This window comes from Phyllostomus hastatus, unplaced genomic scaffold (assembly GCF_019186645.2).
Source record: "Phyllostomus hastatus isolate PE091 unplaced genomic scaffold, TTU_PhHast_1.1 phas_contig_118, whole genome shotgun sequence".
In the NCBI taxonomy this organism is placed as follows: domain Eukaryota; kingdom Metazoa; phylum Chordata; class Mammalia; order Chiroptera; family Phyllostomidae; genus Phyllostomus; species Phyllostomus hastatus.
Genome location: NW_025333543.1, coordinates 2,781,309 through 2,809,288, shown reverse-complemented (window position 1 = coordinate 2,809,288; position 27,980 = coordinate 2,781,309). Strand labels below are relative to the sequence as shown.

General features: G+C 34.9%; 1 protein-coding gene across 1 annotated transcript; it reads left to right on the top strand.

Annotated features, from left to right (window-relative positions):
• Window positions 1-223: 223 nt before the first annotated feature.
• Window positions 224-24,437, top strand: ING3 (inhibitor of growth family member 3). Its single transcript, XM_045847620.1, has 12 exons — window positions 224-374; window positions 626-697; window positions 3,536-3,636; window positions 5,060-5,125; window positions 15,399-15,495; window positions 17,521-17,592; window positions 18,409-18,528; window positions 18,789-18,946; window positions 19,523-19,716; window positions 21,006-21,195; window positions 22,342-22,380; window positions 24,125-24,437. Exons 1-12 carry the CDS (start codon window positions 347-349, stop codon window positions 24,239-24,241), a joined length of 1,254 nt encoding a protein of 417 aa, XP_045703576.1. The 5' UTR covers window positions 224-346; the 3' UTR covers window positions 24,242-24,437.
• Window positions 24,438-27,980: the final 3,543 nt, after the last annotated feature.

The following is a 27,980-nucleotide window of genomic DNA, read 5'->3' as shown; positions in this document are numbered from 1 at the left end:
TCCCCACGGCTCCTGGTATTTGTAGTATCCCGGTGAAAAACTGCCAGCGTGTTAACTCTTGCTGCAGAGAGAATGAAACTACACTTCCCATAATGGCGCGGGAACGGCCTCCGGTCAGCCTACGTCATTACTTCAGCCAACCAATGACAGCTCCGGGCGGCAGTGAGGCAAGCGCCGTCAGGCGCCAAAGTGGTTTTTTTTCTTTTCTTTTTTTTTTTTTTTCCGCCGAAGCCGAGCGGGCGCTGCTAGCGGAGGCGCCATATTGGAAGGGACAAAACTCCGGCGACAGCGAGTGACACAAATAAACCCCTGGACCCCCTGGTTCTCTAAGAGCTAAAGGCCCGCGATGTTGTACTTAGAGGACTATCTCGAAAGTGAGTGGGCAGCGCTGGCGGGGGCAGCCTGTGGGACCTGCGGGCGGGCGAGAGCGCGAGTGGACGGGATGGCGGGATGGCGGGAGGGAGGGGGAGGCGGGGGATGTTTCTTTCTCACGGTAACTGGCAGCCTCGCTCTGGGCCGGCGGCTCCTTAGACCCCCCCGCGACGCACGTACGCGCGCACGCAGTGACGTAGGCGCGTACTTTCGCTCTTTGCCCCGCCCCTCTGACTGACTCTCCTTTTGACAGTGATTGAGCAGCTTCCAATGGACCTGCGGGACCGCTTCACGGAGATGCGCGAGATGGACCTGCAGGTGCAGAGTAAGTCGGCGCGTTTAACCTTGTTTGCTGCGCACTTTCAGTGCCCATCGACACCAGCGCCTCTACTATTTGACTCTCCTGCTCACTGACTAGTACATAGGAATTGTCAAAAAGAATTCTCAATGCCAAATCCTGCCTCCTCTTGCCTCCCACTCTACTTTTCTCCTCGCTTTGACAAGAGGAGACATTAGAGGGCTTGCGTGTTTTTTTCTTGAATTTTGGACTGTGCAATAAAATTTCCTGTACCTTCATTGAGAATGTAGATACATGTTTTAATTCATATTGGCATAAATGTTAAAATTTTGACTTTGAGCCTTTATGTATTGAACATAGATTTTAGCATTTATACTTTTGTTAAAGTTTATCCTAATAAAAATTTTTCAAGAACAGAAAACACATAAAAGCACAGGTTATATGTGGTTTGTTTTTTCTTTAAAGACCCTTGGCATTTCAAATTCGAAAAGTTAACACATTATAGAATATCTCCTTAGTTGTCAACAGCATGGTATCTTGTTAGTCAAAATAAATGAGGGAAATAAGCTTGTCTGCCATAATAAACAGTTTGGCTCTTCTGTTAGTGATAGCTTGGTAATTTAGTAACTTTTCCCCAAAATTAACCTCGCTCTTTCATACAGCTTTATTTGGTTTATATGATTTTTTTTCTGTGAAGTTTCTTTAAAGGGTTAATGATTCAAAAAGAATCAGTGCCTTTGGAGATAAGAAGGTAAATACTTAGAGCAAAATTACACTTAAAACAAGAAAACAGTGCTCGACTGGTGTAGCTCAGTGGATGGGGCGTTGTCTTGCAGACGGAAGGGTCACGGGTTTGATTCCAGTCTGAGTACCTGCCTGGATTGTGGGCCAGGTACCTCGTTTACGGTATGCGAAAGGCAGCCTATTTATTCTCAACCAATTGATGTTTCTCTCACACGTAGTTTTTTCCCCTCTTTCTCACTCCCCTCCCGTCTCTTTAACAATAAATAAAATCTTTAAAAAACAAACGGAAAACAGTGATGAGTACTAAATTTATCGTTATTATGTTTTGAGAGAACCTCACAAACTTTCCCCCTCTCTGAAGTGAATATAATATGGCTGTTTACTATCTCATATAGATACTATATTAAAAGTTAAGGATGCGAAATAAATTGTATGACACAATGAAAATGAATAATCAAGTACTTTTTTGGCCATGTGTCACTTCCTTTCTTCGGAGAAATATAGGTACTCTTTAATAAAATTACTTAAATGATATTAATGACTGGCCTTCATAGGGTGTATCTGCAGAAGACATTTTTCTTAATCTCATTTATTCTGTGTGCTAGGCTACACATACAAAGTTTCTAGTGCTGCCAGATTTTCTTAAAAAAGTGGTGAAGGAAGATCTGGGTTTTAGGGTGTGATAGTGAGGAAAGGAATATCATGAAAAGAGATCACAGAACCAACATTCCAGAGTGTGGGAGTCTTGAGGTAGCTAAGAATCTGTTCTTTCTCCCCCTTTCTTCTCTGCTCTACCCCACCACATACAACCCATTATTCAGGAATGTGGTTTTCTCAGCCTATTGTCAGTTTCATGTGGCACATAATACAGGTGATACAAGAAAGCCACCCTCTTTTATTCATTGTATTGTGGTGTGGAAGTCTGAATTCTGTGTTTCTCCACTTGCCCACAAGGTTCATTTTGACTTTAATGTGGTTGAAATGCTGAAGATTTTCTAAAGTAGCAGTGTTGTCTATAGGTTTGAGCACAGATTTTGATGTTAGATCTGAGTTCATTTTAGGGCTTTGCTGACTTATATATTGGTCTTGATCTCATTACCTCATCTGAGGAGTTTTCATTGTAAAATGAGAACCATCTGAGAATTAAAATAATACAGAAATTAGAATATATAGTACCTGAAACAAAGTAGGCATTGAATAGGGAGTTGCTTATTTTATGCTTTTTTATTATCATTACCGATTTTAAATTTTCTTGTAATTTGGATGTAGCTTATGCAAATTAGAGGTTTTTTAACTTGCATTTTTAAATAATTAGAATTTTCTAAAATTAATAGGTATCATGGATTTACAAAGAGACCTGGTAAGCAAATAAATTTGGCAATGCTTATTTAAATAAAGGAAAACTCTTTGAAAAAATTAACTGTAAGACTTATCACTGGAAATCTCCATAATTTTGAAGGATAGAGTAAAAAAGTTTTCAATTTACATGGCAACAGAATCCCTTTTATTTATCTTTTATTTTTTAGCAGTCATGAAATGAGGTGACTGTTCTTGGCAGTCATTTAGAAAAAAAAAACTTACCTAGAATAAATAATACAGTGTATTTTAGTGAATAAATGATTGTACTATTGCTTTTAATCATGATACGAGGTGATCATGTGTTTAAGGCCATATGGTAAGAGGTTAATATCTTTTTTTTTCACTTCTTATTAAAAGAAATGTGACTTTTTCTTTATATTTCTTATTAAAAGAAATAACTAGTGGTGCTTGCAATAAGAAATTGTGTTTTGGCATATTTGGCTGATTTAATAGCATTAGCTTTTGACTTCAGCCTATTTAGAAACTCTGGTATAGAGTCTATCTATGTTGTTGACTGCTTTGACTATTGGAAAAAGTTTTGAAATAACAAAAATAAATTATTAGTAGAAAATATTGTAACTTTCTTTTTTACTATGGTAATTAAAGTATGATATACTCACATAATTAAAGCATGACATATTTAAGTTAGTGACCAGGTGGAGTGTTTGATGTCAGATATTTGTCGTCCTCCCCCCATCAAACATGTATATTAAGTGTATGGATTTAGCCATCTGAATAGGAAATGCTTTTATTATGTTGTAGATGCAATGGATCAACTAGAACAAAGAGTCAGTGAATTCTTTATGAATGCAAAGAAAAATAAACCAGAGTGGAGAGAAGAACAAATGGCATCCATCAAAAAAGTATGTGCAACACTCCTGGTGATTTGTTAGTTAAAAGTGGGACCCTCTCAGGAAGATATTTTAAAATTAAATAGTTTTCTGGGTATCAAAATGAAAGGAAGTTTTCAGTGGCTCCTTAGAGTGTAAATAGTTGTTGTGTTTTAGGGCTTCAGGTGTAGGAATTTTTAATCATTGAAGCATTTTGGTAATATAAAAAATTATTTCAGTAATTAGTGACTTTTATTAGAGAATCACAGTACCATAAAAATATACTTTTAATTAGCAAATCTCGAAGCATAGTTTTTATATTGCTAGTTACCTCAATAAGTGGACTCACAGAACAGAATCTTAAGAGCTGTAAGGATCCTTAAAAAAAATTTTAGTTTAAAATTCTAAATTTATGCATGAGTTAGGCCCAGAAATAAAGAATTCTTTGTGTTTTTAATTAGTTGTAGAGTACTTAAAGTTATCTTCAGATTAGAATGGATATCAGGTGTCCCTCTAAGGTTTACTTTAAAGGTACGATCTAGTTTTTCGGGGGTACGTTGGAAGAACTACCTAAGCACCTGGCTTTGGTTATGACTCTGCCATTTATTTCTGTGACATTGGACAGGTCCTTTAATATCTCTTGGTAATAATGGCTCCCCCAGCTCCAACCTTCATGGAATTGTTCAAGGATCAACTAATAAGTTTGAAACCTACCAATTTAGAGTATTTTTGTAATTTATTTTACCACATGGGGGTGATTATTTCTGTTAAGATAAAAAAAATTTAGAATTTATGACAGTTGGTCCTGGTTTAGAGGACACTTGGAGACTTAGGTGTGTTTGAGTATAGACATAACATATATACTTCCTAAACCTATTCTTCATGCCTTTTACCTGTTACATTTTGGGGGTAATACAGCTTAAGTATGCTCTGAAAATTCTAATAGTACATGGAAATTTATAGAATCCATTTTTTAAAACAATTATTTTATTTATACTCAGGAGAAATCTAAAATATAGGTTGAGTTATATGAATTGATATCTAACCTAAAATGAGTGTTATAGAACAATTGGAAAATAGGGACATACAAGGCAGATTTATTAGTAGTTGTATTTTCATTAAAAAGTTTTAGAAGTAGAGATCTTAAATGTTTTCTACAAATTAGACAAATCTTAACTTTAATTTTTTTTTAAAGAAAAAGATTATTAGCTCATATAACTTTTACTAGTATGGAGGCTAGACTTGGAATAGTATTTACTTTTATTTATATATTTTCTAGGAATTCTGAACATCATTCTTTAATTCTTGGCCATTGTGCATAATTTCTAATCCTAGCTCACCTCCACCTTTTCCTTAGCCAGATTTTTATTACTTATTTAGGATGACTGAGTGATAACAAGGTATGATAATTTTAAGATTATTAATTTATTCTTGAAATGAAAATATTTTTATTTAGGATTACTATAAAGCTTTGGAAGATGCAGATGAGAAGGTACAGTTGGCAAACCAGATATATGATTTGGTAAGTAAAAATAATGTGAATGCTATGCTATCAATACTTGAATTATGCTTATTTCAAATATTATTGGCTTACATGTAGTAAGAACAGACTGAAACATTTAATTTGAGAGTTTGGTACCTATTTGGTTTCTTTGTGGAAAAGAGTCCTGGAGTGTCCAGAGTGTTTATTCACAGGTCAAGATCCTTCCATTTTAGCCAAATCTACTTTGCCTTCAAATTGCACCTCATGTTAGACTTCTTTTTTTTAAAAAACAGAAATTCGTGTTTAGCTTTATTTTAGTAGTCTTTATCTTTTTAAGGTAGTGTGTTTACTTTCCTGATAAATCATATTGAGATTGTTTCTGTGGTATAGTATACCTAAGACCACTCTGTTGACAGGAGTTCTTGGTAGTCCAACTAGAAGGAAGAAGATCGTACTCAACCTGTATTCAGTGATGTCAATAGACAGTACACAGCTGGCTTAGGTGTCAAAAATGGGAAACAGTAGCTTAAATGAACTTTAAAAGAAGGGTTTTTTTTTGTGCAGCAGCAGCAGCAGTGCTTATAATAGACTGAAATCACTATGAAAGCAAATATATACAATGTTTCTCAAGCTGGTATAAATATGGTGCTCTTTGTAATGTAAAGCATCTTCTCCTAAATTAGCTGCTTTAAGTAATACTCATTTCTTGTTTGGCCTCAAAGCAAGTCGAAGCTGAAAACAAATGTTCACTTTTGGTGAACTTTACCCTATAGATTTTGTATATTATTTTATAATCTTTTCTGGGCACAATCTTACTACTGAACAAGTACATGTAAATTTCATGATCATTGGTAAGCAAGACACAGAAAAAAGATGCATACCACATATGGTATACATTGTAAATACATATACAAAACTAGAAAACGTTTGTCATGTAAAGCCGTAGAAAATGTTTATTTGTTTTTATGTACTGAAAATATTTATGGCTATAATAACCTAGGCTTGTTTGTCTCTACAATTATTCTGAAAACAATCATTTTTTTTTCAGAATAGGTAGAGGGGGCTGTAGCTTGATTTACTGTGGAATGAAAAAAGTTCTTAACTGTTTTGATCTTGAATTATGTTTATAAACATAGAAAAAGACATTGTTATTTGAACCCAAGACTAATTTTTTTTAGTAACATTCTTCCTCATATTAAATGACTGTATGTGCCAGTCTTTATTTAGAGACTACCTACTTTTTAAGTCATTCAGTGCTTTGGTTCTATTGTGTTGTTTATTTTTGTTATTTCGCATCCTTTTATATCTTTATTAAAAATAATTCAAGCATTTAGAAAAATATATGCAACATAAATATATGCTTTTTAAATGTGTGTGTGTTTGTGTGTATATCCATCTGTTACTTATGAACCAAAAGTTTTCATCCACTGTGTGCTTGATATAATGGAGTGTACCTGGGTGTAATGGAGGAGTAAAGAGAAAATACTACAAATGGCTCCTGTCCTTAAGGTAAACTAGTTGGGAAGACATGCCCACAAAGTAAAGTGAAGAGCCTGAATAGAAACATATAACAAATAAAGATCATTGCAGTTGAGTATTAAGGCATATCTAGTAAAAGACTGAACTAAGCCATATGGAGTTATTGTTGATTTCTTGGAGGATATGAGATAAGTTTTGAATTTATTCGGAGGCTCAGGGGCCTGGGTTAGGCATTATATTGAGGGGAGAGCATTTCACTCAGAAAGAAAATGAAGATTAAAATTAAATTTTTTGTGGGGGATAGATGATTTACCTAGAGAGTAAGGTAATAAAAAGTGATGTGATTTAGCAAAAGGTAATAAAAACAGGTGTTATAACAGATCTATACAGACATGATTTCAGCTATTCACGAATAGCAGGCCTTTGGAAAAGTCATGTAATCCTGGAACCTCACTTTCCTTACCTGTGACACTGACACATTAATTTTCACCTTGAAGGAATAGTTACCTCCTTCACATTTATGTATAAATGTGATGCTTTCAGCTTGGCAGATAGTAAGCATTGCTCCTTCTTTAAATCCTCATTCCATCTCATTTCTCTGACATTTTCAACTTTCTTGAAGCCACTTCTTTTTCAGCTCTGCCAGGCTGAACCTATTTTATTCCCGTTCCCCCAGTATTTCTAGCACTGCCTTTTGTCTTCTCCTCATTCTTTTCCTCTCCTCCTTCCCTTTCCTGCCTCCTCCTCCACTTCCTTTTTACTTTTGTCCACTTCGGACCTTTCCTCCTTTTTTAATACTCCATTGCTACTTCAAGTGACCATTATATTCATAATATAAAAATCCATTCTTCTTTGAGACTTAATATTAATCATCAGTATTATTCTCTCACCTTTGTGGCCTTTCTCTTCTTTCTTGAATATCGCTTATAATGGTTGCTGTTCCCTGGGGTTTGGCGTTTGACTTTTGTGGCGCCCTACTCTATTCAAGTTGTTACTTAGCATATAGAGGTAATTCTCTTCCCAGGGGGTGTGGGTGTTCCCCGGTTCTGGAGACCAGGAAGACCAAATGCCACATGGTGAAGACTTGTTTACATTACTGTAATATAAAAATGCCAGTTTTACCTCCTTTGTGCCCATGCACACCACCCAAGTTGAAAAACATTCCTCCTCCATTACTTTCCTGTGTATTCTCTCAGTTTTGACAATTATACATTAATTATTCCTCAAGCTCACATTTTTCTTCTGAGTCTGTCTTACCTGAGAGTTCCTAAGCCCTGGAACTCCGTTTATTAAAACTTAACTCCTAGCCTCTCCTTTTTCTTCTCTCACTCTCTCAGTAATGCATCCCCCCCCCCCCCAAACACGCACATTTTCTTTCTTAATCTCAAGAGAACCACCCCTCTCCTAGTAATTCACATTGGAATACTGAAAGCCATCCTAGACTCCTCTCCCAGCCTTCCCCACATTTAATCAATCACCATGTCTTGTTAATTTTAGTTTCTAAGTATGTACCTCTCATCATCCCTTCCTCTCCACTTCAGCATGCCATTGTCCAAGTACTTTAAAAAGAAAAAATTGCCTGGAGTACCTTTCCTTTTCATCTTTGCTTGGTAAACTTTATCTTTCATAATCCTACACAGGCATTGCTTCTTTATTAAAGTCATCTCAATAGTCTTGATATTTGTGTCATTTATATCTAGAAGAGACTTGACAACTTATAACAGAAAAGCTACACAATAGTGATTAAAACAAAAGATTTCTTTTTTATTTCATCTAAAATAACTGTTCTCAGAGGAGATAGACCAGGGCTCCAACATCATCAAGGTCCCAGACTATTTCCAGTCTGTTCCCCCTCCTGGAGAAGTGGAAGAACTGCAGTAGGATTCCTCAAAAGGGCTCCTTTTACAGTTCAGTCAGCTCCTCTAAAGAGCCTTCCTGAAAATCTCATGTACTGACTTCCTGCTGCAAAGGAGGCTGAGGAAAGTTGTGTAGCGCAGCACATTGCCAGCCCCTGTATGTGGGCTGTAAGGAAGGAGAGAAAGCTTATTGAGTACCTAATTAGCAGTTTGTGCCTTGCCCTACCCGTCAACAGAACCATGCCAGTCTCCAAATCATTGTTAATCACAGGTATTTATTACTACTCAAATTATGCTGTAGTCATTTATTTACTTTTTTTACTTTTATTTACCTTTTACCTTTTGTCTTTTCCCTGCTATAAGTGTCAAGAACTATATCTTTTTGTGTGTGTCTTCATAGTTACTCCTCAATAAATATTTGTTAAACAAAATCACCTGGGTAAGTTGATGGAGAAAAAGGAACAGTAATATGACTCCCAAGATATGAGTCTTAGGGACAGATAGAGTTCAAAGTCATCATCGTTGGTGTCAGACACAGTTTAGTTGGCTGATAATTTCTTAAAAGGTAATAGAGTTACATTTTAGTATGCTGAGATTGTTTTGGTAGACAGCAGTGCAAATAGTCACTTCTTTTCAGAGTATGACTTTAAACCAGGAAAAGGGAAAGTTTAGTTTCCTTTATGGAATCATTTTCAGAGACCAAACAATCTTATGATCCATGTCTTTGCTCAGTTATTTTTGGTGTTCTTTTTAAATTGCTTTCTTCCTCTTAATAATTATATATTACATATAATTTTTTGCTGTTTTCAATTCCTTTGCTTTTAGAAAGGTTTCTTTTAAATTATAATAAAACATTTATTAAACATTATTAGACCTTGCTCTGGCCACTGCGGCTTGGTTGGATGTCCTCTCACAAACCGAGATGTCACAGGTTCAATTCCTGGTCGGGGCCGTGTGCCTGAGTTGTGGCTTCAGTCCCCAGTCAGGGTGCATGCAAGAGTCAACCAGTGGATGTTTCTCTTTCACATTGATGTTTCCCTCCCTTTTTCTCTCTCTCCTCCCCTCTCTCTGGAATCAATAAAAGAAAAAGAAATTTAAAAGACATTATTAGACCTTACTATACAAAATAATGACAATTATTGAATATCCAGCTACTCATTCCCAGTAAAGTCTTAGATTATTATTATTATTTCATCCTCACCTGAGGATATGCTTATTAAGTTTTAGAGAGAGGAAGGGAGGGAGAGGAGAATAGATGTGAAAGAGAAACATCAATCAGTTGCCTCTTGTATGCTCCTGGACCCGGGACCGAACCCGAAACCCAGGCATGTGCCCTGACCAGGAATTAAAGCCGTGACCTTTCAGTTTATGGGATGATTCTCCAACTAACTGAACCATGCTGACCAGGGTCTATTTTATATTAGCTGTAACCCCTGAGGGTAGGTGAGGTTCTAAGTCATTCTGTACCCTCATAGTCTGGCATGGTAGACTAGTTGACTCATGCATAAAAGGACAAAGATAACTTTTTTGAGGTGATCCAACCCAATGTTTTCCCAACTTCAATCATTTGCATTCTACCTTTAAGGTTTTTACAATATCTCCATAGCACCTGTACATCTATTTACCAAGTAACTTTTTAAATGAAATTTATTTAAGGGGTAAACTTACAAATTTGGTATTACTTACATAAATGAAAACTAGCATTACTTATCACAAGTAAATAATTACTAAAATGTTTACAGCAATTATACATTCTCCTGGAACATTTGTGCTGTGTGTGCTGCACCATAGTGCCAGAGTGGCTTGTGGTACTTGAACCCTTGTGCTTCAGGCCAAGAAATTTACTTTATTACCCTCTCAAGTCATTGTAGTCAAATGGAAGGGATCACTGACTTGTTTAGTAGGGAGGTCACGAAATGCATTTACCACCTCAAATTAGTTCTGCTCCCCAAAATAATCAACAGTAATCATCCAAGTAAAAGTGTTTATAAATATTAAAGAGAAATTAAATTCTGGTAACATTTAATATTTGAGACCTTAGAATGCTGTGTACTTGAGAGGTGAGTAGGTGGGACATAATGTAACTGTAAAATTACAGAACTTTTTATTTATAGATCATTCATCCAGTTAACAGTGCTACTTCTACCGATTAAGTTATACGTAGGGGGAGAGTATAACTTTCATTCAACAAATATTTATAGAGCTCCAGCTATGAACAGTTACTGGTGCTAGGTGGGCAGTAATGACACGCATAGACAAAGAGTATAAGCAAACTAGTAAATAAAGATTATTTTCGATTTTGCTAAGTGCTGTGAAGGATATAAACATTGTGGAGAGAGGGGAAAAGAATGAGTAACTGGGGGAAGCTGTTAAGAGTATAATCAGGATGAATGTAGTCTCAGGGGGTGACAGTTGAGGGCGTACTTGGAAAATGAGAAGGAGCCAACCATGTGACAAGCTTTAAAGAAAAACATTTCAGGCAGATGATGTGCCAAGTGCAGAGTCTGAGGTGGAAAAGGGCTTGGCAGATTGAACCGGGAAAATGGCCAGTGTGGCTGGAGTACAGCGAGAGAGGAGGAGTGGTCTGAGGGGAAGCAGGCGGGAGCCAGCACATGCAGGGGAGTGCCAGTCCATGCAGCAGAGTGATTTTTATTCTAACGGCAGCAGGAGGCCGCGGAGGATTCTGAGCAGAGGAGTGAAGTACACCTTAGAGGAAACTAATGACTGATGTATGCCTTTGCTTAAACATATTTTATGGTAATTTTAAGTAAGCATGTATTATTTTGACATATTTTAAAATATAACAATTTAGTATTAATCATGTTTGATTTTGCTCTTCAGTGTTTTACCATAGCATATTTCATTACATGATTTTTCATTGAAATATTTTGCTTACTTTTAAAATCAGTAGTAAACTTTTTATTCCTGTGACCTGCACTGCACTTATAACCTCATTTATTAGGAAAAGAAACTGGACTGCATAAATACCTACAAATGAGCAACTTTGTGGAATTAGAGTTCAGTAGAACAAACTAAAAGTTTATTTCAGTAGTGTTTCAATGAAATTTGACTAACAGAAAAAAATCTGTCTTTTATTACAATAATTTCCTTTTAGAATCCTGATACTCATAATCATCATGCACTCATTTGTGTTCCTCAGCCAGATGTCACCGTCTTCAGGCTGCATTAGATTACAATACCTAATAAAGTTGATTTATGTATACTCTGATAGAATTTGAACTTTCACATAATGCTTGGATGATTTCAGCAGTCTATTATGGTGCCCAATACCCTTAAACCTGCCTCTTTTTTATATCCTGGCCTGTTCCCGAGATGATTCTATTTCGGGCCAACATTTTACCTATAAATTTGAGAATTCTTCATCTGGTACCCTAATTAAGGAAATATATTATACAAGTTTGACCTTTTGATTTGTCTCCTACCCTTACTGTCTTTTAGAAAGATGATTAGATGGAGTTTATGCGCTAAGGCCTTAAGTATTTGATTCAGCCTAAAGACAGATCAAATTTTCATCTAGTTTAAATATAATTCAGAGATGGAAAGAATCATTTTCATGACTTATCAGAGAAATACTTTACTATCATGGTTCTTTTTTCTTCCCCAATTTACCCTCCTTATTCACCATTACCTGATCTTTTCATGGATAGAAATTTATCTCTTATTGCCGTGGATTTCAACTTAGAAACTTCTAGACTGAGTGCTCATTTTAAAAGGGTAGGTTAGACATCTAAATTTTAGATTTGTCTGTATTGAGAACCGTAAATCATGTAGAAACTTTTAAAAAGCTATATGCATTTAGTTCAGTTTGGGTCTATAAGTGACACATGAAAATTTGAATATTAGAACACTAGGAGAGTCAAAAGAGGACAAAGGATTACAACTGTATGCAAAAATGTTAAAGAATGAGGATTTTTTTGTTTATTTCATGCACAGGAGCCAAGTGCAACTTACGTATCTTTATGATCATGAATATCTTAAATATTCTGAGAGAATTTCTTTTGTCCTTGAAGAGGTCAGAAAAATGATGATAATTTTAAAACACTGAGGATATGGTGTTACAGGGTATGCTTTTGGAGTTTAAGGAAACTTGTGGCTAGCATTTATTCACATTAAGTGGGGAACAAATCAATAATCGGACTCCATGGTCAGCTTTGTGTTAGCAATCTGTAGCCAATGGAAAATCTCAATTGGATCAGTACCCTCTTTACTGCTGTAAATCAGTCTTACTGGGTGCAGGGGCCTGGTAACTTAGGTTTTGCTTTGTCTGTAATCTGTGAGGCCATTATAGTGATGAGCTAGAATAGATCCTTCAACCATTCAGAATCATGTAGGTACAGGGGATGCACTTTATAAATTATAGTCAAGTTCAATTAAGCTTTTGCTATGGCTTTTTAATACTTTGTAAGTATCCTGGTGCTTTATAACTTCAGTTAAATATTGTGTTTAACTTATCTTCCAAAGTCTAATTTGATTTAATACAGCAATGGTGAATCTAAGAACATTCTCATTGATTAATAATTGCTTATGTTATTAATCAGTTCATAATCTTTTTTATGTATCAGGATGTGGGAATGATTGTAAGCTGTCTTAGAACCTGCCCACAACAGTGTGGTTAAGGCTTTTCTGTGTTTGTTTATTGAAGTTATGAATTTGTTTTTTTTGTGTTATTAATTCTTTGTGTTGCAGTGCTTTTTTTGAGCTGTGTAGTAGTGGAAATCCTCATCATTATTTTCTATACTTGCAGGTGTATTAAAGCTTGTCACTACTGTCTTTAATAAAGTAAAGTGGTTTTTTACTGCAGGGTGGAGTTGGGGTGTGATCATGTCTTCATATTACCCTGCTCTCACTCTTCCAACTGAGATTCTAATAAGCTATATGTACCTATTACAGGTCACACCATACTCTACTCTGTTTTTCTCTAAGAACACTGTTTGTCTTCCTGTCTCTTTACATTCTTTAGTTGTTACTTCTTTTTCTGACTTTTTGAATACAATCCATTCTTCACTAACACATTCATGCTTCCTTTGTGTCTGTACTGCCCAGTGTTATCTTTTTTAAGTGTTACTTCTGACCCCTTTTCAATTGTTGCTTATTTGATACATCTAGTGTATAGATATATTTTAAACCTTTATCATCTTAAAAATCTTATATAACTCTTGATTTGTTAGCTGAATTCTAATTACTATGAAGTCAAGGGTTTCTCATACTTCATGTATCCTTCATGTAACCCAGGCCAAGCACATAATAAGAACTCAATATGTATTATTAGTATAATAATAGGGAAGAAAGGTGGTGGGGTACTTCTGTGCATTAAGTGGTCTTGGAATCAAATATAGTATTTTTCTGATTTCCCTTGAGATTAAATTTTGACAATGTAAAATATATTCTTGAATAACTGAGGTCTGTGTTCATACTTTATTTTTGGAAGGGAGGGTCCTTTAAAGGATGCTCAGTTACCTGCAGGTTCTTTGAATAGGAGCAATTGTCCATAATATGTGACCCTATAGGATTTTAAATATTGTAATTACAACTTCTGCCAAGTTCTGAAAAATAACTTGTGTGTGAAGAGGGAGGAAAATTGTGATTTATTGAAAAATCAAACCAACACCCCAATTGTTGCTGTTGATATATAAAATATAAATAATAAGATAATATTTGTATATTTTCAATTTGAATTACATTACTCTGAGTTTAAAAAAAAACAATTGACTTCTACAGGTTCAGAGCACAATGTTAGGTGTAAATTGTAAGGCACAACTTACTACAGTTAGATCAGTGTTAAATCTCATTTCCATAATGCATTAGCTATTGATTTTGGGCATGTTACTTAACTTCTATAAGCCTTGGTTTCTTCTTATGAAATGGAAACAGTAATAACCTATCTCAAAAGATTAGAGGGAGGGCTAGAAAAGAGAGACCATTTAAGCACCAAGCAGATTACTTGGTATCTAGTGCACACATATTATCTTTTGTTACTTTTCTCCAATTCCCCCTTATTTTGGATACACATTATTTAATTGCAGTTCTTATTTAAGTTTTTTTTGCGTTTTAATGTATCATACACATTTTGATATGTGTAAGAAAGTTATTTTCCATTACGCCAATGATCCTGTGCAAAATTAGAGTTTGAAAAAAGATGATGCCAGTAATGTACTATGAATATTTTTCAAAGATTTCATGATTTGTTTCACTTCAAAATAGTAAATTTGAAAACATTTTAATATTAAGCTTAAAAATAAATTAAGGCTTGTTGCTAGTTTGAGATGTCATACTATTTTCTGAAATCAGTCAAAAGGTCTCTAGGTGAATGAGAAAATAAAATTTGCTACCTTTACAAGGGCAGTAGTTTTACAATAAAACCATTCTAACCAGGTTCTTTGGGGAATGGCGTTTTCTGGCTAAACAACCCTTTTGTTTCAGTCCTTTACATAAATGTTTACAAGTATAATGGCCCACTTTCCTGCCTCAGAGAAATGTACATATAGAATAGAGTAGCTTCTTTGTTTCTGCACTGAGGGTCTTTCATTGCTTGTTCTAAGTAACTGTGACTGTGGTGTGGCAGTGTGGATGGCCTTGTTAGAAGCAGGGCGAGGTTAGGCTAAAACTACTCCGGGGCATACTGTGAGAACTTTCCAGCCTTTTTCTGTGCCTCCCCCTTCCCCAAATACCTAATGTCAGCTTTACTTTAGTTTTTATATGCCACTTTTTTCAGACACTTTCTAACAAATTGCAGTTTTGTTTTCTTAAAACTTAAAATTTATTAAAGAGGGCTTCAGAGATTATTTAGCCAGCATCTTCATTTTATAGATTAAAAACCTGAGGTGTAGGTTAATTGATCTGTTCAGGGATACAAAACAGATTCACTAACAGAAATAAAGATGTGGATTTCCTCATTGAACTGACACTTTAATAGTGTCCCAAATTTTGGTGGTTATCTTTGGTCTTCTTTGAAACAGGTAGACCGACACTTGAGAAAGCTGGATCAGGAACTGGCTAAGTTTAAAATGGAGCTGGAAGCTGATAATGCTGGAATTACAGAAATATTAGAGAGGCGTAAGTAAAATTTACAGTTTTCCATTAATGTTGGACAGTATGTGTGCACATCCCCGAGGAGATGACCCACAGGGACTTCTCAGATCCTGCAGTTCGCTGAGTGGTGGCAGCCGGGGAAAGAGCTTGGAGCCTTGGCAGCTGGAGCTGTTCGGGTCATGGAAACAGAGAGATAAATAGGGTAGTCATCCACCCACTATGAAAATAACACATAGAGTCATTCCATTTTAAAATATGCAATGTGCTAGTAAGATGAGTGGTAAGAACAAAGATTTAAAGAAAAATAACCATCTAGAAACAAGTCAACCATCTGTCATTAAATGTATTGACTTTGCCCTGCCTCTTTATGCTTTGTATGAACAGTAAACTTTGAGAAGGGTTATTATTTCTTCTTAAGAACTGTCTTAAGGCTTTTGCTCAGCTGTGTTACTAAGAAAGATTTTAATAGGTTCCATGGTAGTGTCTCTTTTTCTCAAAAAAGTCTTTCTAAGCTTTCTTGTATCAGCAAGAAGCCATGTTAATAGTATTTCTTTGCAAGACTCAACATTATTTCTTGCTATAGTTTACCCATATCACTTCTTGGATTTAACTAAAGAGCATTCCTAAAAAATGGAGACAAGAGCTTTGTTTAATTAATTTCACACTTTTTCCAACCTAAATATGTAATGTCCATAATGCATACAGTGTGATGCTAAACCCAGAGTAGGCACTAGCTCAATATTAGTGAGCCAAGTTAGTTTTTTGGCTGATTTCTACTAGAATTTAATTAAAGGGTTCAAACATCTTTTTTCTTTTTTGGTGCATTTCAACAGTAAGAATATGTACTTACTTCTACACACAGATGGAAGGTTTCTTTACAGTGTGAGGTGAATTTATCTCTGTTTATACTCTCACAAAACGTCAATTAGAGACGCTGCCAGGCACAAATCCATCTTGGTGTTCATAGTTGCATTTTGTATTCAAAAATAGATCCATCACTTTATTTATTTTTTTAAGATTTTATTTATTTTTAGAGAGGGGGGAAGGGAGGGAGAAAGAGAGAGAGAGAGAAACATCGATCCATAGCCTCTCACAGGCCCCCAACCAGGTACCTAGCCTGCAACCCAGGCATATGCCCTGACTGGGAATCAAGCTGGCAACCTTTCAGTTTACCAGAATACACCCAACCTACTGAGCCAAACCAGTCAGGATGGATCCATCACTGTAGATGATCATCTAATATTCCAGGGGAGCCCTATCTGAACATAATATGTCTTTTGAAACAAAATAAAATATCCTATAGCTGCTTTGATTTTATCTTGAAATGCTGATAATAGCTATAACAATAATTTATGCCTATTCAGTACTGCAGGAAAATTCATGAAGCATCCTCATAAGGACACAGACATGTGAATCTAAATCAGATCCAGTATAAAAATTGTTCCCCCCATGCCCTGCCACAATTTCATCTCAAGGGATCAAAAGAAACCCAGAACATTTACTTAAAAGTATTTTAAAGCTTGGCAGTAGAGATTTTATGCTTCATTTTCCACAAGCAAAATCTCTACCTTCTTTTAGGAAATTTTTACTCTTTTAGGTTATTTTAATAATCAAAGAATTTTCTTTCATGTAGTAATGCCCCATTGCCTTATACTTGAAGATTTCCCATAGAAAAATCTTCAAGTCAGTAAAACTACGTTGAGCTTTTACCTCTTAGCAGTAATGCAGTTGTAATATCCATTCATTCCCATATGTAATATCTACTGTTGTAAATTCCCTTATTTAGACATTAGCATGACTTGAGCTGTTTTGTATTTAAGGTGAATATTGAGAAATGGACTACTTATTGTTTATAGAAACTATGGAACTGGCTCAGGGTGAAATTGGCAGTGGTAACCTAATGTGTCTGACTAAAATGAGGCATATGCCTCAGAGTTTGCTACTCCTCTTTTGAGTGAAGGGTGCACAGTACCTGTATTTGATTGACATGTAAAGTTCTGTGGTGACAGTTAATAGCAGTGAATTTTTGTGCTCCCCCCTTTTTTTTAGGATCTTTGGAATTAGATACTCCTTCACAGCCAGTGAACAATCACCATGCTCATTCACATACTCCAGTAGAAAGTAAGTTTGGTTTAGTACAAATAAATTTTTAAATACAATAAAAAACTCATTACCTGTATATTCTCTTTTATTAGGTCTACACAACTGATTGAGAAATAAGTATCTTTCTCTTCCTTTATTTTGTTAGATATGTATTTATCATTGTGATTCCTGGCAGACTTCCTTCTTCACTTGGGAAAAGCATATTTGATTTAGGAACAGGGAATTTGTTTTACTCTGGAATCCATATACGGGAAGATGTCTGGCACTAATAGTATATGCTTCTGACATACAAACACCTGGTTCTCCCTAGGAAGTGTTAGAACTGAGCCAGGCAGTGAGCTGCCTGATGGCAGGCGCTGTGTTTTTCATTCTTGCTTCTCCAGCGCCTAGCCTACTGTTTGGCATATAATAAAGTTTCATTTAGTGACTAAATGAATGGTTAGCCAGTTGGCTTGATGACTTGATCTGTGCATTTTTTTTGACAGATCAATTTGACATGAAAGAAGCACTGATTAAAAACTTACCTCAATTGTAAATAAGGTTTTCAAAACAGATTTTCCCTCATGCTGCATATGAAACCATTGTGCATCATGGGTTATCTTCAATACTTTGCTTCTGAAGTGTTTTTTTTTTTAAAATGTTTGAGCATTCTGCTCTTGATAAAACTTGTGACACAGAGAGTTGTTCGTCCTGTCTTCTAAGAAAACATAGTGTTCTGTATTTCCTGAGGAACTCAGAACATAAATGTACCAGTTTATAACTAGATGGAAGTATTATGCCTTGCCCACTGTTCTCTCAAGTTTAAAAACACATGGATTCTTTCTTTATGTGCAGAAAGGAAGTATAATCCAACTTCTCACCATGCAACAACAGACCATATTCCTGAAAAAAAGTTTAAATCTGAAGCTCTTCTATCTACCCTAACGTCAGATGCCTCTAAGGAAAATACACTAGGTAAATTTATTTCTTAGTGTGATTGGTTGCTTTAGTGTATTCATGTTAAAATAAGGGAAATTGAAAACATTCAAGATTAATGAATCATATAGTGTCTTTGCCTGGCCAAAGTCTACATATGGGGAAAGAAGGAAAAGGAAAAACATGACGTGAAAATTTTAAATTAATGATTATATCTGTGATGCAAAATAATGTTATTTTAAATGCACTAACTTTATGTTCTCTCTGACCATTTTTATTTCCTCTTTAATTCTACGCAGGTTGTCGAAACAATAATTCTACAGCCTCTTCCAACAATGCTTACAATGTGAATTCCTCCCAACCTCTGGCCTCCTACAACATCGGCTCATTCTCATCAGGAACTGGGGCTGGGGCGATTACCATGGCGGCAGCGCAAGCAGTCCAAGCAACAGCTCAGGTAAAAGGCAGAGGTTGTGCCCTAACTATTGACAAACTCTAGTAGAAACAACTAGATGTGAACAAAAAGTGTTTTCTTAATTGTTTCATTTTCAAATCATAGTTTTGTGATATCATACATTTTATTTAATGAAATGAATATGTGGAAATTACTTGACTGACAGTGAAAAGTAAAAATACAGACTCATACAATGATGTTCAGATTCCTTCTCACGATAGCTGCTCATGGTGTCCATGTTCCTGACTGTAATCCACAGCACCTCTGGACGACCCTTTGTTGTCTTTATGTTCCAGGGCTTTCTCTGCAGCCTCAGAACTTAGGTTGCCCTGAATTGGTACACTTCTACAGTTTGTGTCTATTCCGCATTAAGTTACTAATCCTGTAACTACTTCATAACTGGAAAAACTGGTTTTAATTCTTTACATAAAATAGCTTAAATATCAACTATGAAAATAATGGTTTAAACAAAATAAGGTAGTATTGGTTAAACCAAAATAATACTGTAACTAGTAACACTTGAAAAAGACAATCTACGTATTTATGTATATTAATACTATCAATGAATGTCTATTCAAGATGAAAGAAGGACGAAGAACGTCAAGTTTAAAAGCCAGTTATGAAGCATTTAAAAATAATGACTTTCAGCTGGGAAAAGAATTTTCAATGCCCAGGGAAACAGCTGGCTATTCATCTTCTTCGGCACTCATGACTACATTAACACAGAATGCTGGTTCATCAGCAGCGGACTCACGAAGCGGGAGAAAGAGCAAGTAAGTCTTACAGGAGGAGCCCTGTGTCTTTACCAGGTGTGCACACTGGGCTTGGCACCCCCCTGGGCTTTCCTGCTTTAGTAACACAGGTAGCCTGTGAGGGATCCGAGTGCACTTTGGAGAGGTGGAGGACAAAATGCTGTACTCACACTGCCATACTTTGAAGGGGTAAAGTCTGTAAAAAGTGTTAGGAGTTTTTAATTTTTTTAGAGTCTTAAATTGGATTTATTAGCAAATGTTTATGTTCTTTTGTTCATTAGGATAAACCATTTTATGAGACCTCTTTATTTGTAAACCCTTATTTTGTCATGTGTTTTAGGTAAATTAATATATAAAATACAAATTACATCCTGGAAATTTTTTGTTTTTAAATGAGATTCTCTATTTTGATTAAAAACAAGGTATCTTAATTCGTGGGCTTATTGTCCCTAAACTTGAAATTATGAAAGTATCTTTGCATATAACACTCCTAGGAGGATAAGTGCCTGCATGTGCCCGTTGTCCATACATAATGAAAATTCAAATGCTGGTCCAAGAGAATTAGTTACCTAATAATTGTATTATAATATTTTTACTGTATTCTATTTTTGTGAGTAAATCCCTAAAAGAATGATCAATGTAGAATTACCACAAAAGAGCTAAGTAATTTAAAAATTAATTCATCTTAATGATTCAAATTTATTGTAACTATTGGTAATAATTTTTGTATTTTTAATATTTAATTAGCATATAGGTAGTGATCAATTGTTTCAGAGTTTTAAAACTCTTGGTTTCCTGTTCTACACAGGTAAGTATTCATACATTGCTTGATGGTCATGATTATTTTTCACCAAATGCTTTTGTGTACATATACAAAGAATACAAAGAATTCTTTGTATACGCACAAAGAAAATACAAAATACAAAGAATTACCTATAAGGTAACCATAACTAATATAATTCTTAAAGGTATTACCTACAATTTATGTCAGTAGTAAATAGTAACTAATTTAAAAAATTATTTGAAAAAATATGAAATACTTTGAAAATATTTCTTTTTAAATACCTTTATTCTCCAGATAACAAAAATAAATCATTATAAAAAATGTTGCTTTGTTGTTCTAAATGATGATAATTTTAAATCTCTTTATCAAATGACTTTAACTTAGTCGTAAACATTAATTTATACAGTTGGTTTCATTTCATACCACTTTTATTTAGGAGTTATTCTCAGGTAACTTCTGGATGCTGAGCAAATAAAACTGATACTGTTGTTTTTTTTGTTGTTGTTATTTATTTATTTATTTTCAGAAACAACAAGTCTTCAAGCCAGCAGTCATCATCCTCGTCCTCTTCCTCTTCCTTGTCATCATGTTCTTCATCATCAACCGTTGTGCAAGAAATTGCTCAACAAACCACGGTAGTACCAGAATCTGATTCAAACAGTCAGGTTGATTGGACTTATGACCCAAATGAACCACGATACTGCATTTGTAATCAGGTAAAAATCTGGCATATGTCTATAAAAGCATAATCTGAATAAACTAGGAAAAAGAACAATTTTATTTTGTTCAAGTGATATTTTTACTCTAGTTAAAATACCCTTTCTCTTTTTTTGTGTAATTTTCTCCTGTTTCTTATAAAAATGTTTGTTGTAAATACAAAGAGTATAGAGCAATATGTAAGTCAACCATAATCTCAGGCCTCAGATATGATGTGTAACTAAACATTTGTTTGTATCACTACTGCATACCCCAAGTGCATATTATTGTAGTCTGCTCATGTTGCCATAATACCATACCACAGACTGGGTGGTTTAAAGAACAGAAATTTATTTTCTCACAGTTCTGCAGGCTGGGTAGTCCAAGACCAAGGTGCTGACTGATCCCATTCCTGGGTTAAGAAAGAAAGAAAAACCAGTAAATGCCTTGGCAATAAAAGTAGGTTACTTACAAAAGAACAAAATCAGATTCACCCATGATTTCTCTCCGTAACACTAAAATCTAGAATTTGTTGAAATATGTATGTAGAACTTTGAGGGAGAAATCTGAGTGCCCTCCAAAAAACTGTTACCTAGAGAAATTATTTGTTCATGTGCATAGAATAGAAAGTATGCCATCTATTTAATCCTTTCTGGAAAATTATTCAGTCCATTGAGAACTTCAGTGAATTCAGGAATTAGAAAGTTGTACTGTAAAGTGCTAGTAATGAATAGCAAAAAGGTAATGAGGAAGGATATATGTATATCAGGTAATATATGTATAAGGTAATACATTTAAAAATTTAATGGAGTATTGAGTGCTAAAATATAAATGGCCTAACATGACACAAGAAAAAATAAAAGACCTAAGTAGGTAAGTAACCAAAGAAGAAACTTGAAATCTTTACATAAGGAACGACCCACAAAGGTGATTTTCAGAGCAAGTTCTTTCAGACTTTGAAAGGGGGTATAATTTCTGTGTATCTCGCCCTGTGACCCTTTAAAGAAAAAATATATAAACTGTATAAATCTCTGTGTACCCTGTTTCTTAATACAATTATATATTTGGTATATTTCTGTATTTTTTAACACTATTATAAACAATTAGTTTGGATTTAGGTGCTTGTTATATAGTCATAATAAGAATATTTAAATTTTTTTAACTAGGTATCCTATGGTGAGATGGTGGGCTGTGATAACCAAGATGTAAGTATTAGATTTTTCTCTTTAGGAATGAAAAATATCACATATTATTAACTTGAATATTTTTATTTACTGTGTCTCTCAGTCTAAGAAAACAGTTATGCAGAAGAATTTTCCTCTCAAAATAGAATAGTGTCCCTTAATGTGTTCCCTATTTTAACTTTTAAAACTAATTGTAGGATTTTATGCAGATTATATTTCTCAAAAAGGCATTATGTTGTATGAAAATTAAAACACCCCCTCCCCCTTTGCTAAAGAATATTGTGTTTACTAGAATCTAGTTCACTTATCACAGTGAAGAACTGGACTTCGAAACAATCCATTCTTTCAGGAAGTATGATGCTCAGGTGAAGTGTGGGAATGGTGAGGATCTAACGTGAGGTTGTTTTCCTCCCATTAGTGTAGCATTTCCTATTGTAGTCTGCAGGTGTCAGCTGAGAAAAGCCACCTCTGATATTAAAAAAAAAGATAATTGACATTGCTCTTTCTTTTGGAAGCTTAATTTTTGTTAGATATATGCTTTTATTGAATGCTGAGAATGTGTGATTTAGGAATTTTTACTCCTTCCTTATTTTCACATAGTTCTTTTGTCCATCTTTTACTCCAGAAGAGGTAAAGAAATCCTACTCAGTAAGGTCAGGGTCTTAATGTTAATACTAAGAGATTTAAATTTTTAAACAATGTGAAGATTGAGCAGGATTAGCTTGGTACATTAAAATTTGGGCTTCTTCTGACCAGACAGGATCCCAACAGCATGTTCACATGGAGAGAGAAATATCCTCTATCCACTTCCATTTTTAGAATTGCTTGTGGGCTGTTTGTGATTATTGCAAAAACAGTGTTGCCCACACATTTCAAGAACAGCATTAGAAACTGTCTTCTGGGCAGTTAGTGAAAATGACAAATGAGATTTTTGTGAATACCCCATCATACTCTGATCTCTCTCATTCCCACTTATACCCTTCTGAATGCTAAGATTTTCTGTGGAAGTGTAGCACTGCCTAATGTATTGCAGAGTATAGTGCTTTTCTTCTACATGTCTCTCAATGGATACAGAAGGAAACCCAGGGCATTCCTTTATGTCTTCTATTACAAGTATCTTATTCCACTCTGTGTGGGGAAGACTAAAGCTGAATATTCAATAAGATCTTTAAAATACATTTCCTTTCTGCATAAGAGACCCATCTCACTTCTTCTTGTCTTTGAAAGTTGGTATCACCCTGGCTGGTGTGACACAGTAGATTGAGTGCCGGCCTGCAAATTAAAAAGGCACCTGTTTGATTCCCAAGCAGGGCACTGCCTGGGTTGTGGGCCAGGTCCCCAGTAGGGGGTGCAGGAGAGGCAGCTGATCTGTGTTTATCTCCCTCTCTTTCTCCTTCCCTTCTCCTCTCTTTAAAAATAAACACATAAAATCTTTTTTTAAAAAAGTTGATGTCAACTTACTCTCCAAATAATTTTAGTGAAAGTAAAATTACTCTCAAGGTAATTTTAGAAGTAAAATTAGCGAATTTTAGGTCATTTTTTAGGATTACATGAATCTCAGAGTTAACAAAGATACGTAATTTTTCTGTGCCTCCATTTCCTTTTCTCTGAAGCTTATTAGTTGAACCATGTGATTTGTGTATCATCTCCTAGATCTAAACATTTTTTCCCATTAATCTAATACTCATTCTACTGGGCATATGTTAATATACTCCCTAATCTTTAGAGGTACTAAAAATGATTGCTTTGCAATTTTACTTTCCAGTGCCCTATAGAATGGTTCCACTATGGGTGTGTTGGACTGACAGAAGCACCGAAAGGAAAATGGTACTGTCCACAGTGTACCGCTGCAATGAAGAGAAGGGGCAGCCGGCACAAATAGAGGTGCTCGCCTCATGTGAGAAAGGAAAAACTTCAACTAAACATTTTATATAGGACTTTAAAGAAGAAAAGAGAAAAAAGAAACAATGCATTTCTAGGCAACCACTTAAAGGATTTACATAGACAATCCTGTAAGATCTTGAATTTGAATTTTATGGGTTGTATTTTAATAATGTAAGTAAATTATTTATGCACTCCTGGTGTGCTATGAATATTATTCCAGTTAGCCTTGGATTATTTCAGTGGCCAACATATGCAGATATTTGTATTCCTCAGCCATTTTCTCAAAGTAATGGGCATTCTATAATTTAGACTTCAAAGAATTCCAACGATGAAGATTTTAAGAAAAGTATTTTATATTTAACAGGTATGTTCTGCTGCATGTACTGTACTCCAGAGCTGTTATGTAACACTGTATATAAATGGTTGCAAAAAAAAAGTTAGTGCTTCTAAGAAGAATTTAAGATAATGGTTTTTTAAATGCCTTTATAATAAGCTTTGTTTCTTTGTGAAACTACATTCAGCAGGCTGAAGGAGATGGTTCGTGTGATAAAGTGAGCTGGTGTCCTCTAGAGTACGTGGGCACTTAAACAGAAACTCCCATAGGTGAAAACTCTTCTGTGCCATTAGTCTTTATATGTTTCTGCATCCAGACAGAGTGCAGTTCATGGGGGTGGGGCGGGAGGGGCTGAAGGGGAGAGGGTGTTAAAGTGATACATTTTTATACCAAATGTGTTTATTTTTTTGTGCAAGTAATACTTAAAATTGGAATTGTATTAGGTGTTAAAATAAAGTTTTTAAAAAATTACTTGTATTTATAATTTACACACTTAATATTGAAAATTTCTTAATTCCAGTTAGGTTCCAATTTTCATAATGTAAAAAGGGACAGAGACCCAGGACACAGAAAGCTGTATAATCTGTGATTTCTTTAATAATGCTTGAATTTTGTGATGTGAAAATAAGGGGAAGACATTTTTAAAGTAAATTTGAAATGCAAATGTATTTTTTTAGAGCATTCCCGGGGTTTTTCTTCTGTTGGAAGGACATGAAAGAAGTCTTAATTACAACAGATAAAATGAAAAGAATGGTTATAGATGTTTTGACTTGTGGCAGTGTGGCCAGTTTAAATAAAGAGACCCCTTGGATTGGAGCTTAAAATTCAGTTCTACTTTTTCTTTTACCATATATTGGTATGACAGTTAATTCAAATTTTGAATCACTCTGGGCCTTATTAAACCAGGGCGATGCTAGCTGTAGGAAGTCTCTGAAGCTCTTCTGAGGTTTTATTCTACAGGTGCTATTTAAATTATAAATTTTGCATACTGTCAAGTCTGGTTGGTAGAAAAATTCTTAAAGCTTTAAAAATACTTAAATTATTATTATTATTATTATTATTATTATTATTATTATTATTATTATTATTATTATTTTGTATCCAAACTTACTGGGTCCATCAGATTTTTGCTTTAATGAAAACCACTTATGAGCCTCTTAGAACTTACTCAGAAAACTGTGAAGTCTATGCAATGCTACCCAAGGGTTATGGGTTAGGGAATTTCAAAGGTCTCTTCCAGCTTCCCCATTCTGCAGTTCTGAGATGCTGCAGTCTGATTTTATAACTGGATAACCCATAAAGCTTCATTAGGTGCATTTGTGGGTACTCATGATTTCATAGTATCATGATTTTGTGGTATTCAATATTTTTATGGAGATTTTATAAACCTTTAAGAAATAATATATAATGTAGTATTCAGCTTATCAGCATGTTAGCTGGAGATGCTTAGTGGTGTTGTTTAATGTTCTAATGATATAGAATGATTTTTCCAAACTTATTTGTTGTTATAGGAATTAGTCAAAGGAAAAAGCTTTATATACAGCCTTATTTTAAGAGAAAATTCTTTGTCAGAGTCAGACACATCCCTATTTTCCGCTGCTCCAGTATATGAATTCCACTACTTACCAAATCATTCAGAAACAGTTTCACAAATCTTAAACTCAAACACTGAATATTTTATGAAGCATGTATAAAGAAGTAAACCCATACTTTGGGCAATTATTTAATAATAGGTAGAGCCTGTTACTATCTCATATAGCCAGACATGGAACTACCTCATCAAAGAAAAAAAAGCGGCCAGCTATTAACATTCCCTGTGACATACCAAGGGGTATAATGAGCATTTTTGGTATGATAAAAGACACATTCCAAATCTTTGTTGTACAAAACTCTTGTAACAATTGGTGGCACAAAAAAAATACGCATGTGGGCTCACAGTTTTTAGGCAGTGGAAATTGAGGTCTTGCTGCTGTGAAGTGCATATTAAAATGTTCACAGTGATACACTGGAAGCAATAAATGGCTTAATTAAATGCCTAAGTGAAGCTGAGTGTTTGATGAACATACAATTATTCTTGTTAAGGGCAGTTAGTTTTTTACTCTCCTTTAAAGCAAATTCAACATCTTTTAGATTTTTAATAATCTTAGGCTTGTGCAACATTAGTGCCCTTGTTCCTTAGACCTCTTAATTGGTCGTCTTGATCTAATTAATTAACTATTTCAGTATTAGAAAAAATAAATGTCTAATATACTTTGGCTTGGAAGGGATAAGATACTCTTTGAATGTGTAGATATTGTAGAATGTAGATATTGAACTCATGTTTAAAATGAAATCATTCAACAGATGGGCTTTAAAAGAAAAAGTATCCTCAAAAATGTTAATAATTTTACAAACGTTAAGCACGTAAGTGTTGAGAATACAGAAATGAAGGGGGTGTGTGTGTTCCTGTGGGAAGGACAGACATGTTAACAAACAATTGCAGTGTTTGATACATGCTATAATATATGGGAATACAAAGCTCTCCGGGAACACTGGGAGACTTGACAAAGGTTTCATTTCAACTGATGCCTAAAGACAGATAAGTAGGGAAGGTTTGCAAGGCAGAAGAGATTGTTTAAGGCTCACATACACTTGGGGAATGTAAAAGCAGCCAGGAATGAGTGGGTTCACATCTCTATACGTGGGGCACAGAGATGTGTCTGTGAACGAAGCCAGACGTGGAGCAAGAGTCTGTTCACACACACATTACGCTGTGCCGTGGAATCGCTAATGTAAATAGTGGTGACCTCTACACATTGTCAGTTAAATACATTAGTATTGTTATTTTAACAGTTGAATCAAATCATAGCACTTTTATTAAGATTACAAATAGGATGATAAAGTTAATTAGTCCGTAACTTGGAAATCGTTTTTAAAAATTTGAAATTTAAGGTGAATCTTTTCTCACAATTTTTTAAATGCTACAAATTAGAATTGCTAGTCCAGATTTTTAGATTTTCTTATTTAGATGATAAAATCTGAATTACTCAGACTGCAATTTCTGACCCAGGATTTTAATATTCATGATTTGGTTCGGCTACAGAGAAAAGTAAGTTAAAGTTTAAAGTAATGAACTGACTTCAGGACTTTTGTTATTTTAATCGAAGTTTGACAGAGGAGAGAAGTATACCCCCTCTGGCCATTTTCATTTTAAGGTAGTAAGTCATGTATACTTGCTGAGTCAATATCTTAACTAATAAAGGGACTTTGACATTTTTAAATGTTTACTTGAAAGAAATTGAATTTCTTAATAAATTCTTCAGAGCCATATGATTCAGTTTTTAATTAATTCAGAGCCACTTTTTAGTTTCTTTACTGATGGTAATAGAGACAGTATAATCATTCATTTTTCTGCTGCTTATTA

Coding starts and splice junctions, on each gene's coding strand:
- ING3 (XM_045847620.1), top strand. CDS start 347: ATGTTGTACTTAGAGGACTATCTCGAAA. Junction 375..625: donor CTTAGAGGACTATCTCGAAA/GTGAGTGGGCAG, acceptor TCCTTTTGACAG/TGATTGAGCAGCTTCCAATG. Junction 5,126..15,398: donor CAAACCAGATATATGATTTG/GTAAGTAAAAAT, acceptor TCTTTGAAACAG/GTAGACCGACACTTGAGAAA.